We start from the raw sequence: 16,774 nt of genomic DNA on the forward strand, positions 1-16,774 counted from the left end.
CCACTATTGAAAAGTGGGTATTTTCGTTATATATACAGTATATTATATAACTTTGAATAAATTAAAACAACCAGACTAGCATATTTTACACCCTCTAGTGACGCAAGTTCTAGTATTGATAACAGGCACTGGTTAATTTATAATATAAATTATAGATTAAAATAGATATGGACTCCTACTAGAAGGTTAACGGGTTTCCTGAGGCCTACAGCGGCGCTGATCAACCGGTTTTCTCCTTGTAGGATAAATAGGAGAAAGGTCGACGCTGGTCGACAGCAACTACTATAAATCGGCCAAGTTGGGCACAAGATAGGTACTACCTATTAAGTAAACGTGCACATTTTCCTTTTAATTAAACTAACAGTATTATTTTTGTTTTATGTACGCTTAATATTTATATTTATGTTTTACACACGACTTATTATTATCTAAACCTACTGTAGAACTAAAGTATAATGTAACTCTCTTTGCGTGTTTGCTTTTAACTCCTGGCAATGTAAAACGTGTTCGGGATAAATGTGAATAGCTCAACCTGAAAGAAAAAAAAAAAAAAAAAAAAGTAGGAAGGACACTGTTTGCGCAACTGATTAAGACGCTTACTGTATGTAATGACTACTAGACTGTTCTGATGGTATAAATTGTACAGCTGAAGTTTCGTTGTCAGTCTAAAGTAGGCTGAGCTTAGGATTTCAGGGCATTTTTATTGGATTTATTTATATTAACTCCTGTTCGCTTTAGCGGCTAAGTAAGAATTCTTGGAATGCCTTTGGCCGTTAGTGAACACTCAGAGCAGATGACGTTGTTGAACAGCGAACCAATAGCTGGGACGTCATCACAGGCTCACTATCAGGTTTGTCCTCATATTCTTTGAGTTTTCCTTCTCTTTATCAAACGTTATTTTAAAGCTTTCTTTAATTATAAAATCATTAAAATAAATATAATCTTAATATCTACAAAGCTTTCCATGATTAATTAAAATGTCTTATTTGCAAGAACTGTTTCATTTAGATATTTGTTTTAATTTTAATACCGGTATATATATAGGTATAAATAAGGGCAACCATATTCGCCTCTACTTACCACTCAATTTACACTGCTCGAAAAAATTAACTGAACGCGTAGAAAACGAGGTGTAACTCGGGAGCTAGCGATGAAACGGGATAAAATTTAGTATGGTGGTGTACCATAGAATAACGATAAAATGAAGAGACAGCAAGAAACTTCGGTCAGGTATAAAGGACATTTAAAGGGGTGCATAAGATTTGCCAAAAAGGTCACATTACAGAAGTCGACACAAGATGCTCGAAAATATGGTTACATGACATCAGTACAGTTTATGGTCCCCTCCAACGGCTAAACAGGCCTGATAATGGTCAACAATGCGCAATATAAGGGAGTCTATTAGATTCTGTGGCAACAATTCCCATTCTTCCAACAGCACAGACCTTAGCTCATCAAATGACCTAGGAGTTGACTGTCGGCGTGCAATGAGGCGTCTAAGGGCGTCCCACACATGTTCGATCGGATTTAAGTGTGCTGGTCGTGATGGCCACGGCAGTCATTGGATATTTTCATTTTCAAGATATTCCTCCATCACTTGAGCTCTTTTTGTGCAATGGCGTTGTCGTGCATGAAAAGAAAATGTGGGCCAACCACACTCCTAAAAATTCGCACATAGGGTTCGAGGATCTGTTCTCGGTACCTCTGTGCAGTTACGGTATTAGTATTTGAAAAATAAAATACGAGTTCTTTATTCCAAACTCAGAAGTGTGGTGAGAACAGATTGGGGGATCAAGGGAAGAGCCCTGCATCTTCTCTATGAGTGCGTATTTGTCCCTGTTGCTACTTCCTCATCTGTAGTTTGGTTGTACAGAATTATGAACTCAGTTATTAAGAAATACTCCAAGCTGAAAGGTTCGCTCTCCTATGCACAACCCATGCTTGTCGAACAGTATCTACTGGGTCCTTCAGGTGCTAGCCGGATGACTTCCAGCTAACTTACAAATTATCCTATTAGCATTATTATATTGTACCAAGAACAGTATAAGGAAGTCTGTGTTGAATATAGTCTCTCTTGTCCAGATTTTGATAGAGTCTATACAAGATTGGGCTTAAAAGAGGAAAAACCCAGGATAAAAGGCGAATTAACAGCTGAATGGCAAAGAAGATGGGACTCAAGTAAGACAGAACGAGTAACCCACATGTATTTACCAAGAGTGGATATCTTAGACGTTAATAAGTGTTCTTGGCAGCAGTTTGGATTATTGGCTGAATTTTTGTTTACGGGACACGGACTGATAAAAAGGTTATGTGAGTTAGCACTTGTTGATAGTGCCTTATGTTCTTGTAGTCAACAAGAAACAAGTGTGCATATAATGCTGCGCTGTAATTGTTATCTATATTCGAGGAATGAATCTAGATAACAATAGATTCGAACAAAAGGATCTATGGATCATGTTCGTGGACAGAAGCCTTTTTTGGTTATTTTAATAAGTTTGACAATTCAGTGTTTAAACGGAGTGCACGGATGAGGCTAGATAGTAGTACCCGCCTCCCCGTGGCTGGGGACGGTAACATGATCTATTAGGATAAGTGGAACGATGCTAGCTAAAACTGTATCCTTCTTGGTCATGGCCAAGAGGTATGGGCTCTCCTTGAGTTGTATTGAGTTTAAAATAGTTTTGATAATAAAATTAAAGTTTTAATTACGGCTAGAAATTAAACACCGAAGTAATATTATAGACATATAAGCTTCGGCTTGGGAGGTGGATGTGACGAAGTCATTTGTGAAGGCGTCGGAATGAATGTGCAGTTACGGTACCCTTATTAAAAACATGAAGAGGGGTGCGGCCGTTTGTCATTCATCCCTTCAGTTTGTCCAGAAGGGATGAATGAAGTTCAGCAGTCATTGTTTTATCCTTCAACAGTTATTGTTTTACCCTTTTCCAGGTGTCGATCCACTCGTGATATTATTGTTTTTCTGGCTTATGTTACCCATTTATGGACTAATTCAATGGAAAGGTTCGGTGAAACACAAATAGTTGCTTTTGACATCTCAAAGGCTTTTAATCGTGTTTGGCATAAAGGTCTTCTAAACAAGCTTCCATCTTATGGTTTGCCAACTGTTTTTAGTAATTGGTTATCCAGTTTTCTCTCTGATCGCTCACTGAGTGTGATTAGCATTAGCATTAGTAGAGGCATTTGATGTAAGAAAGCAAGCTTATGCAGCATCAGCCAAAAAAAAAAAAAAAAAAAAAAACCCCACTCCCACTTTACCCCTCTGTTCGTTCAAAATACCTGTCCAGCTGAGCCTTAAACTTATTTAGGCTATCAACTTCCACGACAAGGGATGGAAGTCTGTTCCACCAACCAACCACTCGCTGGCTAAAGGCAAATTTCCGCACGTCTATCCTACATCTGTCTTTCCTCAATTTGAATTTATGCCCTCTCAGGTGAATATTCTGAGCGAGAGGAACAATCCCATCAGCATTGAGCATGCTTTATACACCTCTATCAGATCACCTCGCTGGTGCCTAGTCTCCAGACACTGTAATTTGCAAATCTTAAGCCTTTCTTCGTAAGAGCACCCCTTTGTTCCATTCACTAATCTTGTTGCCCTTCTCTGTACTCGTTCCAGCAGCTCTACATCCTTCTTGAAATGAGACCTCCAGGCCTGTATACAGTGATGGTAGATGACTCTCTGTCTTCTAACTTCTCCACTAATGCCGGTGTCCTCCAAGGTTCAGTTCTTTCCCCCACTCTTTTCCTCTTGCATATTAATGACCTTCTTCCATTAACTGGAAATCCTATCCATAGTTTTGCCGATGATAGCACATTGCATTCCACTTTCCATTTTGAGAAACCTTGTACTGCTCAATCAGCTTCAACTTCTCGAAAATCTGCGACCAGTTCCTTAAATGCCGACCTTCAGGTAATTCTCCAGTGGGGCAAAGACAACTTAGTTGATTTCAACCCTTCTAAACCTCAGTCTTGTCTTATATCTCGCAAAAAGGATTCTTCTGCTCCTATGCTTATCTTTAGTGACACTCCGATTTCTAGGCAAAATGATATATCTCTTTTGGGGATTACCCTGACTTCTAATCTTTCTTGGCACAAGCATATTACAAATATTGCTTCCTCTGCATCTAAAAAACTTGGTTTTCTCTTTCGCTCTCGGCGTTACTTTTCTTCCAAACAGCTGCTAACTCTGTATAAATCGCAAATCCGCCCTGCCATGGAATATTGTTCCCACATCTGGGGTGGTGCCCCCAAAACCTCTCTCAGGCTTCTTGATTCCATTCAGAAGAGGGCAGTTAGGTTAATTAATGATTCATCTCTAACAGAGTCTCTCCACTCGCTTTCTCATAGACGTACTGTTTCTGCTGCATGCCTCTTCTACAGATACTTCCATGGGCACTGTTCTTCTGAATTGGCTTCTATTATTCCCGCTCTCTCTTTCAAAACAGTCCGAACACGTGCCGTCACCAGCCAACATCCATTTACTGTCCAACTTCAAACCCACAGAACCAACTTTTCATCTTCCTCATTTATTCATTCAACTGCCGTTTTCTGGAACAACCTTCCTTCATACGTATTTCCTGAAAATTACAATCTACAGAAGTTCAAGTCCAATGTCAACAAATATCTTCTTTCGTCTTCTCACCCTCCAACCCAAGCATGGTACTAAGTACTATAGGTTCTAATACCTCTCGTGTTTGGGGTTCACATAAAAAAAAAAAAAAGGTAGTCAATAAATAAAATTCCATCCATGTCATGTCTGAGTCTGTGACCTTCCCGGAAGACTTCTGGGAAGGTCACAGACTCAGAATGGATGTGGAATTCTTCGGACCGGGAACCAACGTGCCTCCACTACCTGGACTGTTTTTTTTTTCCCTGGATCTTAAAGAAACAACCATATTTCAATCACGGTCAAAAATTGCACCAAAAATCATTGGTACCCTGCTCAAAATGGCGAAGAATGACAGTTGAAGAAGGACATACTGTTGCATTTCATCAGAATTCAGACATTTGGGGACCCATTTGGCAGAAATGTTTAGCGTCCAAAATATCATGAATGACATATCCAACACGTTCCCTGGACATGCTTCGAATCTTAACAATCCTTTATGGATTGTTAAGATTCCATTAAGATTTGATGCCATTTGCATCAAAAATGTTGATGCAAATGGCATCAACATTTTTAAGCACTATCGCCAAAACTGGTCTTTCTATCCTCACTGCATTCGCAGTGTCCAAACATTCATTTTAAATGTTGTAACCCAGCTTTTGATGGTTGCATAGCATGAACACTGTTCTCATAACATCGCCAACACATCGACATGAATTACCCTTGTACAAACAGATATCTCGTAACCTGTCTGCAGCAGCAGTTTTGTTGAAAGTGATGTTTCGGGCTGGCAACTTTTCTTCATCCTGTAAAATATAAAAATGAATATTAGGGTTTTTTGGGAAAATGGACTGTTAAACATAAAATAAATATGTTCTTTCATAATTTTGATACCTATTTGCAAAAAAAAAAAAAAAAAAAGTCGGTCGGGCCGAGGATTCATCCGCACGCCTTCGTATTTATCTTTACTATTTATTCTCAACATTTATTTCACTTTCACTCTTTACCAGTTACTTCGTTGAGCCTTTTTTTATTATATTTCTCTAACTCATATACTTTCTTCTTTTTTTTTTTTTTCTCTTTAACAGCTATAATACTAATCTGAACTACAAGGGAAAGTTGGAAAGTTTCTAGCCACTCATAGAAGGAATGCTGGAAAGTTGTCAAAACTCATTTATTTTTCAACATATCCCCTCCCCCTTAAATCAATACATTGTCTGACATATCTACATGTCTAGATGATGCAAGATGACTCAGCTCCTTGAAGAAATGTCTCAGTATGTTAAAATAATACTCAGTATTCATAGCAGCACCTCGTTTTTCATGATTGCTCCTTTTTTTTTATTTTTGCTCTGATGTTAGGGCAGTAAGATGAGCTGTAAAAAAAGCAAAGCAGAGGTTTTCGAGGGCGATCACGGTACATGCGTAGTTGGGACCTACTCGTGGTATAGACGGACACTGGGCAGGCTTCCAGGTGATCGCTTTCCTGGTGACAAAATGGCCAGAAACAAATAAACACCACAACAACACACACACTGACTACACAAACATAAGGTGAACCAAGGAGGAGTTGAACTATACATGTATAAGTAAGATACTATGCATGTCCACATGTAGAGCCGTTGGCTTGTGCCGTCAGCAGCACGGAATTGTACTCGCCCATACACTCCCATTGGTGGGTTCTTTATCATGCTTTTATCATGGTAAGACAACAGTGAAGTATTAGTTCCCGGCCTGCTTCCTCCTCGCGACCAGGTCGGGCCAGGGCTGGTGACTTGTGATCCTTGGGATTGCCGCTCCTGATAACAAAGTTGCCGGATGACAACATGAACAACACAGTCCTACACTACACTACACTACACTAACGCAGACTCACGCTAACACTACATTCAGCCTTTACTGTGACCTGTATTTATACAGAATGACTTGGCGGAGTTGAACTAATGTTCTAAGAGCCTTCCTATCACACATATACACGACGATGGACTTTACTCAGGAGACGGCTTGCGGTGTTTCCAAGACCAGGATCCAACAAACGCCTCCTCCGTATGGGCGCCGGAGTAGGCGCCCGGTCAAGACACCCATGCTTATGGCCACCCATCGCCAACGACGCCTAAAGTTTACATCTGAACGGTGTCATTGGAACATTGACGGCTGGACAAAAGTTGCCTTTTCCAATGAATCACGTTTCCTGCTATGCAAAACACTGACATCACCTGAATCACGTTTCCTGCTAGGCAAAACACTAAATCACCTGCCTGTTTTTGTTTCCAACAAAAACAGGCAGGTGATGTTAGTGTTTTGGTATGGGGGGGATGTGTTCTTTGGAATCGCTTTGAGCCCTCATAATCCTAGACTGCACCCTTACCCTGAATGCTAAAAACTAGCCATCCATTATGGCTATCTGCGCGAGTAACAAAGTGGTTATAATCACCACCCTCCCTACGCCGGGTGAAAATGCCCAGTTTCGAATCCCATAAGTGACGGGAGGAACTTCGAAGGGCCTTTTTTTCAATCTGTGGCTGAGTTAATCGGTCTCAGGAGTAGATTACAAGATTTTCTTCTCCCCCTCGCCCCGAAAATCGGGTTCATTGTCAACAAAACAGGCAAATCGTACATCCATTGACAGATACGGTGTTTGGATCCTCCCCACGGTCTATCGGATCTAAGGGAAGCAGCCCTAGAGACATGGTACAATCCCTGTAACGTTCAGAAGCTTTATGGAACCCATGCCTCGCCGTATAGCAGCTGTACTGGAGGCAAAGGGAGGACATAACCACTATTAGGTAAGTCGCCATACTGTTTGACTGGACAGGGTACATTTTCCATGTTAATTGTAATCTAAAGATGCAGCCACCCAATAAATGATATAATTTATTTTAATATTCGCTTTAAAATACATTAAATGTTAATCATACCTATTCTCATAGCCTATTCTCCTCTAGAATTTTTTCAGTTCTTTCACAATAAATATTGCTCTATAGATGACAGTTTCGTGGGCTTCAATATTTTTCCCACAGTATCTTCTCTGTCTCTCCTTGCAGATCCCTTCTTCCATCTATATTCGCTTTAAAATACACTGCTGGACAAAAAAGTGCATCATCTTAAAAAAAAGTAACATTTGTAGTGAAACGTATAAGATATTGTTTGCTTACAGTTATTTTGTTTGTCGCAAAGCAAAGGTATTTCGTCATATAAAGCTCCTGTTGCATCAGACTAATTGCAAGGTATTGCATCAGCTGTTCCTATAAATACGTCGTTGGAAGGTATACACGCTCATTAATATGTTGTTTTGCGGAGGTGTAAGCATGGCTACATATGTTCAGTTGACACCAAGAAAAAAAGTGTAGCTGTTGCTCTGTCCCAGGAAAGGCTTTCTACACGTGCTATCTCTGATAAAATAGGCTGTCAGCAGTATCCTAGGTGCTGAAATTAAAGCGTGAAACCGGTGATGTGAAGAGAAGACCTGGATCAGAACATAAGAGAGTGACTACGCCTTCCCAAGATCGATATTTGAAACGGCTATGCCTTCGTAATCGCCATGCTGATCTAAAACTGGACTTTGAGATGGCCTCTGGTGTTGAAACAAGTGCACGAACTATCCAATGACGGCTTTCAGAATATGGTCTGCATGCCTATCGGCCCAAGAAGAAGAAGCCTTTGTTGACCCAACAAATGAGGAAGAAGCGACTTGCTTGGGCTAAAACGCATGGCTCAGAGGCATACCATCCTGACTGCATAACACCGACCGTCAGATGGTCTGGGGATGCATAATAAGCAAAGGGGTGGGGCGAATTAAGTTTATTAACGGAACGGTGAATTCAGAAACCTACACCGCTATATTGGAGTGCCTGAAACCCGTTATTAGGGATCACCACACAGACGTACAAAACTGCATTTTTTAACAGGACTCAGCACTTTGAACACAATAAAATTGGTAAGTTTAATACTATTTACATTTAATGATGAGTTTGTCTTCTTGTCTCACAAGGCTAAAAACATACTTACACCAATGTTTTCCCTCGTTTTTCTCCCTTAAGGTGCAATCATACCTCAGAAATGCTGGCATTACAGCGTTGGACTGGCCCGGCAAGAGTCCACAGATTTGAACCCTATTGAAAATTGCTGGTACATAATGTCGTCTAAAATTGTTCGGAAGAAGCCAACAAGTAAGATTCAGCTGCAGGAGAACATTGTAAGGGTGTGGTACCACGAAATTAGGCGACCGTACATTTGTATATCCAGAAGTTGATTAACTCTATGAGAGATCGTTGCAAGGTTGTAATTGCAGCTCGAGGAGGAACAACAAAATATTGAGGACTTGTTTTGCTGATTTACAGTACATAATCCTATTACGTTAATTTGTCATTTCAGTTTGTACACGTGAATGCAATAAAATGTATGTTTGGTTGTAATGATTGCCATTTGCATGATTTCTCATATTTCTATTAATTACGCATTTTACCCTTTGGGAAGATATTTATAGCAATTAGGTATATCAAGTGGAGTCTTTTTATTGGCTTTCATTCACAGAGATATATATTCCATCTAACAAACGCATTTCGAACATTTCTGCAACCCACAATGCAGCGCAACAGATTATTTGCAAAATTCACAAGTGATGCAGTTTTTTGTCCGCCACTGTAGGTGCTGCTGAAATGTAATATAATTGCAGAAACGATTCCCTTAACAATATTGAATGGAATTGTCATAGTTGTTATATTGAATCTCGACGTCTATTTGTTGTCCCACTTCCCATCATCAGAAGCATCTCTTTTAATAGGAATCTGTCCACAAACTTTTAACTTTTCATTTCTCCATTTCCAAATCTTCTATCTAATTGGGCTAGATGCCTGAGCAATTACAATTCGCTTACACAAGCGCATACACAACAATTCCAGTTATCCAATGGAGTGCTACATCTAATTCCAGCCGTCGATTACATATTTTTCCTCGAAGACTGAAACTCCACACACCAATTTCCCAGGAAAATTTACATATGTTTCTCTTCCGAATTCAATAATTCCCGCTCCTTCTTATCCCTTACAAATTAGCTAATGAGAACTGTTACTATAGATTGGCTTCCTTCTCATATTCGTCTAAACCTTTAATTTTATGCGTATTCGCATTTCTTTGTTTACAGAAAGTCTCTCATGTCTGTTTGCTTCCCTAGGCTGATTTCTCCGATAAGCGCCTCTCTAAAGTCAGTCCATCAAAAGCCTGAGTTTTTCCACCTGCTATATATCTATTCCTAAAGGGCTCTAGCTATTCCTAAAGGTATCTAGCTATCTTATTAGCTTTGTAAAGCGGTTCTAGAAAGTTTTGTTTTGTTCGCTACTTAATCCTTTATCATCCTTAATCCTCTTTTAAAGATTAAACGCTCTCTTACATCCTCTGGTTGTTTACTTTTACTTAAATATAATTTTTCCAGTGCATATAAACCTAAATGTGTTTATATAATATTAATATCTTCCCTTATTTTTTCTTCAATATATAAAAATAATACTTTTAAGACTTGTAACTCTTACAGCTTGAATTTCTTAATCCCCATTACCCTATCCGATCTTAGATAAGAGGGTGGGGGTGTGTGTCGGTTTTGATCTGATCTCAAATATTTACACTTATAGGGCAGTTAAGTAGTCACAGAGCGGTATTTAGGGTCACTTAGGGCTAAAAGTTTACTTAGCTTTAAAATTACCATATCTTCAATGGAAGAAAATCCAAAATGGCATTCAATTATTTGTTAGTTTTTGATCGGATGTAAGAAAACGAGTAAAATTGTAGAAAAGTTCATGGCGTTTTGTAGACGGCGTCGTTTTTAAATACAAAACTGCGTTGTAAACTTGATTTGTACCTGTTCTGGAGAGTCTCGCTCATGAATGCTACCTTTTGTAATTAGTTGGCATTAATTTCACTCACACGAACTTCCTTCCATATTAGCAATCCATATCCAGACTATTATGACTAGATTATTACCATTATGACTAGATTCTAATTTAGCAAACTTTTATGCATGCTGGCCAATCCAAGAAAATGAAAACGTGTGGGCGGTATTTGCGACTGCTAAAATTTTTTTGGTTATGACATGGGGTTTATACTATATTTCCATTTCGCCCATGCATCCGTTCTCATTAATTCTGAAGAGAGAAGTTTAGTTAGTTTACGTGATGGTATAAATGAAACGCTTATCAACAGTTCATCTTTATTCACGATGCAGGCACTCACAAACCAGCGTCATTTCCGCCTTCCAAACAGCGGCTCTCTGTCTCTCTTTCTTTCCTAACCAATAAGAGTGCCCACCGAACAAGTTGCTAATGGTTCAATAGTTTCTCACTTGGACTATTCGATAATTTAAGGCAATGAAGAAAGCACTAATAGAAACAGACATCTTCCCCAATCCTTCGTATTCTAATAGAAAGGTTAGTGTCCCACTAAATATTCAAAGCAAAATTATGCAGTTATAAACTAGTTCCGGGATTTGGTTAATTTATTGACCATTTTGATATTCAAATTTATAATTTAACGTGATTTTCAAGATGTTCATAAATTAGAAATTAGAAATTTCTAATTTATGGATCATGGTTATAGATTTATGATCTAAATTGTTATGCCATATAAAAATTTATGTTTGTCTTTCTGCTGCGATCATCGGAATCTTCACAATCAAGCTCTAGTGGTGTTGTAATGTTTGGCGGTATTTGTGGGAAGGAGATGGTAGACTGTTTCCCGTTGTCTTCTATGAACGTTGGTGTTACTAAAAAAATGTACGTGTATTAATGGAGCCGAAAACCTAATAACTGAGACCTCTAATGAAAAAGTTAAGAATGCAAAGAATTTTTTGTTTATGTTAATACTAGAAGGAAAGGGATGAACAACATCGGCTCACTGATGTGAGAGGCATAACTACTGATGATCTTGTTCAGGTTGTTGACACTAAATTTTGCATCTACATTCACGCGTGAAGAAATGTTTAGGGATGGGAACACCAGAAGTAAATCAAGTTATAACTGGAGCTAAATGATTTTGTTATAACGGAGAAGAAAATGGAAGGTAAATTACTGAAGCTAAAAGTATATAAGGATCTTGGCTAATGGGAGCAATCCAGTTATATATGAAAAAAGCAACAAAGAAGTAAGAAAACCCTTGGCCATAAATAATACGAGACCTATTTTGAATTCAGAGGAGGTTCTTATAGATTGGAAATGTGCAAATGTGACACCGATTCACAAAGGGGGATTGACGATTTAGCCCATTTAGACAAAAGCAATTTAGCAAATTGCAAAACCTTTAAGCTTGACTTTAGTTACAGAGAAAATAATGGAATCAGTGGTGAAAGAAGTATTGCAAGATCATGTTAACAGGAATGGAATTATACAGAAATCACAGTATGGATATTTTCAGCGGAGATCCTGTCTGACCATTCGATTAACTACTAAGACACAGTAACAAAGGAACTTTATGCAAATAATAATTTTGACATCATATATTTATATTTCAGTAAAGCTGGTGGCACTGTTTCATACGAAAGGCGGCTGTGCAAATGGGAGCGTCGAATTAGGAACAAGTTACTACTATGGATATAGGGATCGTTGAATGGCAGAAGCCTGAGAGAGGTTATTAACGGTGCAAATTTCAGAACTTGGAACTTAGACACTGTTGCGGAAACCTGGTGAGTGTTTAAGGCTTTAAAAGGATTAAGTAAACTTAACGGTGTTTGCATTCTAACGCTTTCTCGGACAACACACCAAGGAGACATAGACTTACAGTGAAAATAAGGTGGCTGCAGGGCAGATGTGAGAAAATTTACATTCAGCCAGATAGCAACTGATTGTTGGAACAAACTACCATCTGATTTGAAGTGGAGGAACTGTTGGAAGTCAAATAAATTTAAGGAATAATTAGATATTTTGAATATAACAAATAACTATACAGAGAAATAGAGTAGGCCAGTAAATCTGAATTCTTGTAATAGGGATTTCAACTTTCCAAGTATCGAATGTAACTTGTGAGTTGATCACTCACACACCAGCAAGACGTTTGTGGATTTATTGGATTATGGTTTTCTACAGCAACGTGTTAGAGAAGCAACAAGGGGAAGCAATACCCTTGATCTGATTATTAGCAGCGATCCTTCGTACATTAAGCGTTCCAGGCTTAGACTTATATGGATGTCGGATAAACCGATGCTAAGATAGATAATAACTATTGTAATCAAGTCACGAAAGAGGTTAGGCAACTAAGGAAGATTATGAGACGTCTCTGGAAAAGTGCAAAGAAAAGCTGCAAACATTTCTTTGCTTATATTAAGAGTAGAAGGAAGAGTCTGAATCACGTTGGTACACTTGATGTCGATGATTTCCTAGGGCCGTGCCGAGCCATTTTAGTACCTAAGTCAAGAATGAAAAATTGCGCCCTACTGTTAATCATGGAAACGTTGGCAATTATTTAATCTTTCTTTTGGCGCCCCTTTCAGCTTTTAATTTGAGGCAAGAGCCTCGTTCGCCTCATCCTTGGCACGGCTCTGGACTGTTTCACTGTTGATGATCTTGCTCAGGTTGCTGATAGGTATTTTGCATCTATATTCACATATAAGGAATTCTTAAGGGAGAGGAATACCAGAAGTTTCTCAAACTCTAACAAGGAAGTAAATTATTTTGTGATAACTGAGACGAAAATAGAAGAGAAATTGTTGAAGCTGCCTGGGGTATATGACATTTATCCAACTATAGAGAGAGAGAGAGAGAGAGAGAGAGAGAGAGAGAGAGAGAGAGAGAGAGAGAGAGAGAGAGAGAGAAAATCTTTAATGCCCTTCACGGCCAAAAAGCCAGGGGTTTACATTTTTACAGCCTCCAGAAACTTCCGGGAAAATCGAACGATTAATTTACAAACACAGGTAATTTTACAAATGGAAACATATTTTGATACAAAGGAGAGAACTCCTTACGAGAGTTAGGTCTGATTGAGCTGGCTTAACATCGAGATAAGAGCACCAGCTCAATCAGACAGGAACAGATGCAAGGTACACATGTCATTGCTGATTAGTCCTACTAGTCATATTTTTTTTCCGGTAAGTCCGGTCAACAGCGAATTTGTTCAGGTCGGCGTCAAGTGCCTGGGTTTGCTTCAACATCTGCTGAGTGAGGAACCTGTCCGAGAGATGGAGTCGTACTGAATGCGAGTAGAGCTCGGGATTGGCCCTAAGGGCAGCAGGGGGAATCCTCCAGCCACAGGTATCCCAGAATGAAGGTGTTGCGATTATGCCTGTTATCATCTTGACTGTTGCTAGGAGGCGTTGGTCGTCGACTAAGGTGGGAAGCCGTGGAATCCCGAGAGAGTTGGCAAGCTGCGTGGTACGAATCAGAGCTGGAAGGTTGTGCTTCCTGTTGGCCCACTTGAGGAGCCAGAATTCTGTGGCAAAGAGTGGTTTCTTTATTGACGGTGCCGCTGATGCCCAAATTTCAGCAGCATAGAGTAAAGGTGGAAAGATAATTGTTCTTATGTACCTCACGGTTGTCTTTTTATCTCTGATATGAAGGAGATGCTGTTTTGCTATCCACCGGAGTCTTGAAGCACGTGTGAGGAGCATGTCTATGTGGGCGTTGAATCGAAGTTTGGAGTCGAATACAACGCCCAGATCACGATGGCTGGATACAATCGGGATGAGGGTGTTGCCGACCGAAGGCTGGAGAGAAGAAGGAGTTTGCTTCAATGAATACACCATGAATTCGGACTTAGCAGGATTGATCTTGAGCCCAAACTGGCAGAGGTAGGATGTGACTGCAGTGAGAGTGTTGTTAATTTCCGTTTTTACCAGATCAAGGTCTTGGCCAGGGATGATGGGAGTCAGTATCTTGATATCATCTGCATAGCTCAGTAGACATCGAGAATGTGCAACCAGTGGGAAGATAATAGATGAGAACAGAAGGCCGGAAAGGACCCCTCCTTGTGGGACTCCTGTGGTGACGGATCTAGTAAGGTTGCGATCTCCTGTATGAAACTTTATAACTCTGTTATTCAGAAGAGAGGAGAGAAAGCATAATATGTTCCCTGTGATCTGGAAGTGGCATTCCAGGAGAGTGAGTAGTTGGTTTACTTGGACGGCATCAAATGCAGCCTCAATGTCTAAGTAACTAACAGCTAGTTCGTGCCTTTTCTCGAATGCTGACAAGACAGTATTCGTGGTGGCTAGCAGATTGGTGGTCGTTGATCTGTTTGGAAGGGAATAGTGAATTTGGGCTGGATTACTGGGCAAGATCTGCTTGGTGAGGATGGGGAGTAAGGTCTTCTCCAGGAGCTTCAGCAGGCTGGAGGAGTTGGAGATGGGTCGGAAGTGTTTAGGTTTCGATAGCGACTGAACTTTGGCTAAAGGTTTGATGAGATAGTTTTCCCATTGCTGTGGGAAAATCTGGTTCGAGAGTAACTGGTTGAAGATAATTAAAAGTGGCTGAATAATGTACGGACTTAGGCATTTGAGCATGAATTGGGGGAACTCCATCATCACCAGTGGTTGACGAGGCAGGTAGAGAATTGATGGCGACGATCAGCTGTTGTTTTGTGATCTGAATGGTGTTCAACACTTCTTGCTGTTAGTGTGGTGGGCTCTGTTAGTAGAGCCAGATCTGAGTTTGGCATACGATTACGATTAAATCTTGTGACGAAATCGAGCCACAATTCAGGATCAAGTTGCAAAGGAAAATGAAGTTCACTTTCTTGTATGGGGTTTTTCCTTTAGCCAGATCTCGATTAATGTATAATTTGATTGCCTCAGATTTCAGGCGATTAAATTGAGCCCGTACCCTTGAATAAACGATGCGATCATTGACATTTTGCGACTGTTTCCATGTGCGATGGAGCTGTTGCTTCAGCTGGAAACTCATTTTGAGTTCTGAATTCCACCAAAGTCTTGTATATGGACTGATTGTGATTTTTTTAGAGGCAGCATATTTGGCAACCGTGTTGATCTAGTTTGTGAGAATGTTCACAGCTAGCTCTGGGTCACAAGTCTCTAAGGTCACCCAGGGAATGAGAGAGGCGGCTCTGATGCACTTATCTACATCAAGTAAGTTGGGACTAGTGATGTCAACCTTTTTTGTTGTCCTTCTGGCTTCTAATTTGGGGGCTGGCAGATATGCAGTCACATGTATTGGAACATGATCAGAGTCAAATGACGTTTCTGCAGTGTAATCAAGGGTGCAAGGGATAGAGGCTAGAACTAGATCTAAGAGGTTACTCCCCCTGGTTGGAGCTTCATTAATAAGTTGTAGATCAGCACATCTCAAGTGTGCCAGAAGATCTTTTTTCAGATTAGATAGCTGAGGAGGTAAATTGAAATCACCAGAAACTAAGTAAAAAACTGTGGGATGCAGCTGATTGATTATCCAGTTGGAAACTTCAAGGATGATTTGCTGGGAAGGCGTTGGAGGTATATACACCACACAGATGTCAAATGTCACGAAGTTGTATCTTAACGTAACGAGGATTGCTTCATAGTTAGGGGAGTTACTGGATTTATTATCCAATAGCTTGAAAGCGGATTTCTTGTAAAATATTGCGACGCCTCCACCCTTGCATGCAATCCGAGATGTGAATACGACCCCATAATCAGCTGGGGCAGCTGCTGCTGAGATTCTTCATCGTCATTGAGCCAGGTTTCGGTGATGGCGAGCAGGTCAAAATATTCGGGGAGCAGAATTTGCTCCATAGTGCCAAGCTTGTTCCTAAGACTACGCACGTTCTGATAAAAGATGGTGCAGGCAGGTACTCTAGGTACTTTGATACGGACGGGTGGTCTCTGACATGGCACTACTCGATTCAGCGGGGTGTGTCTAGGACTGATGAGCACAGGGATCGGCATATTGGTGTTCCGTGTCTATCTATTAAGGGAGGCAACAAAGGAGGCAAGCAAACCTTTCTCTATAATTATGAAAGCATCTTTGGATTCAGGGGAGGTCCCTATGGACTGGAGATGTGCAATTGTATCCCTAGTTCACACAGGGGAGATCAAAAAGGTGACATGAATAATTACAGACGTGCGGGCTTAAAGTGTGTTCCACGAAAATTAAAGGAGTCACTGGTTAAAGAAGTAATGTAGGGCTATCTAGACAGGAATGCAACTATACTGCATTCCACCATGGATTTGTTAAGGAG

The 16,774-nt window shown here is 40.1% G+C and overlaps 1 protein-coding gene across 2 annotated transcripts in view; it reads left to right on the top strand.

Annotated features, from left to right (window-relative positions):
* Window positions 1-621: 621 nt before the first annotated feature.
* The window catches only part of LOC150080199 (short transient receptor potential channel 5-like), a 93,278-nt gene continuing 77,125 nt past the window's right edge, over window positions 622-16,774 (top strand). Inside the window, exon 1 of one of the 2 annotated variants that reach the window (XM_090381206.1) lies at window positions 622-850. In XM_090381206.1, coding sequence (XP_090237332.1) covers window positions 761-850 — 90 coding nt within the window. In that variant the 5' untranslated portion in view covers window positions 622-760. Of the gene's footprint in view, window positions 851-10,949; window positions 11,047-16,774 lie in introns of those variants that run through there. The other variant, XM_090381207.1, reaches the window with a different exon arrangement.

Source organism: Mastigoproctus giganteus, chromosome 9 (assembly GCF_048544385.1).
Source record: "Mastigoproctus giganteus isolate SK-2022 chromosome 9, ASM4854438v1, whole genome shotgun sequence".
Classification (NCBI taxonomy): domain Eukaryota; kingdom Metazoa; phylum Arthropoda; class Arachnida; order Uropygi; family Thelyphonidae; genus Mastigoproctus; species Mastigoproctus giganteus.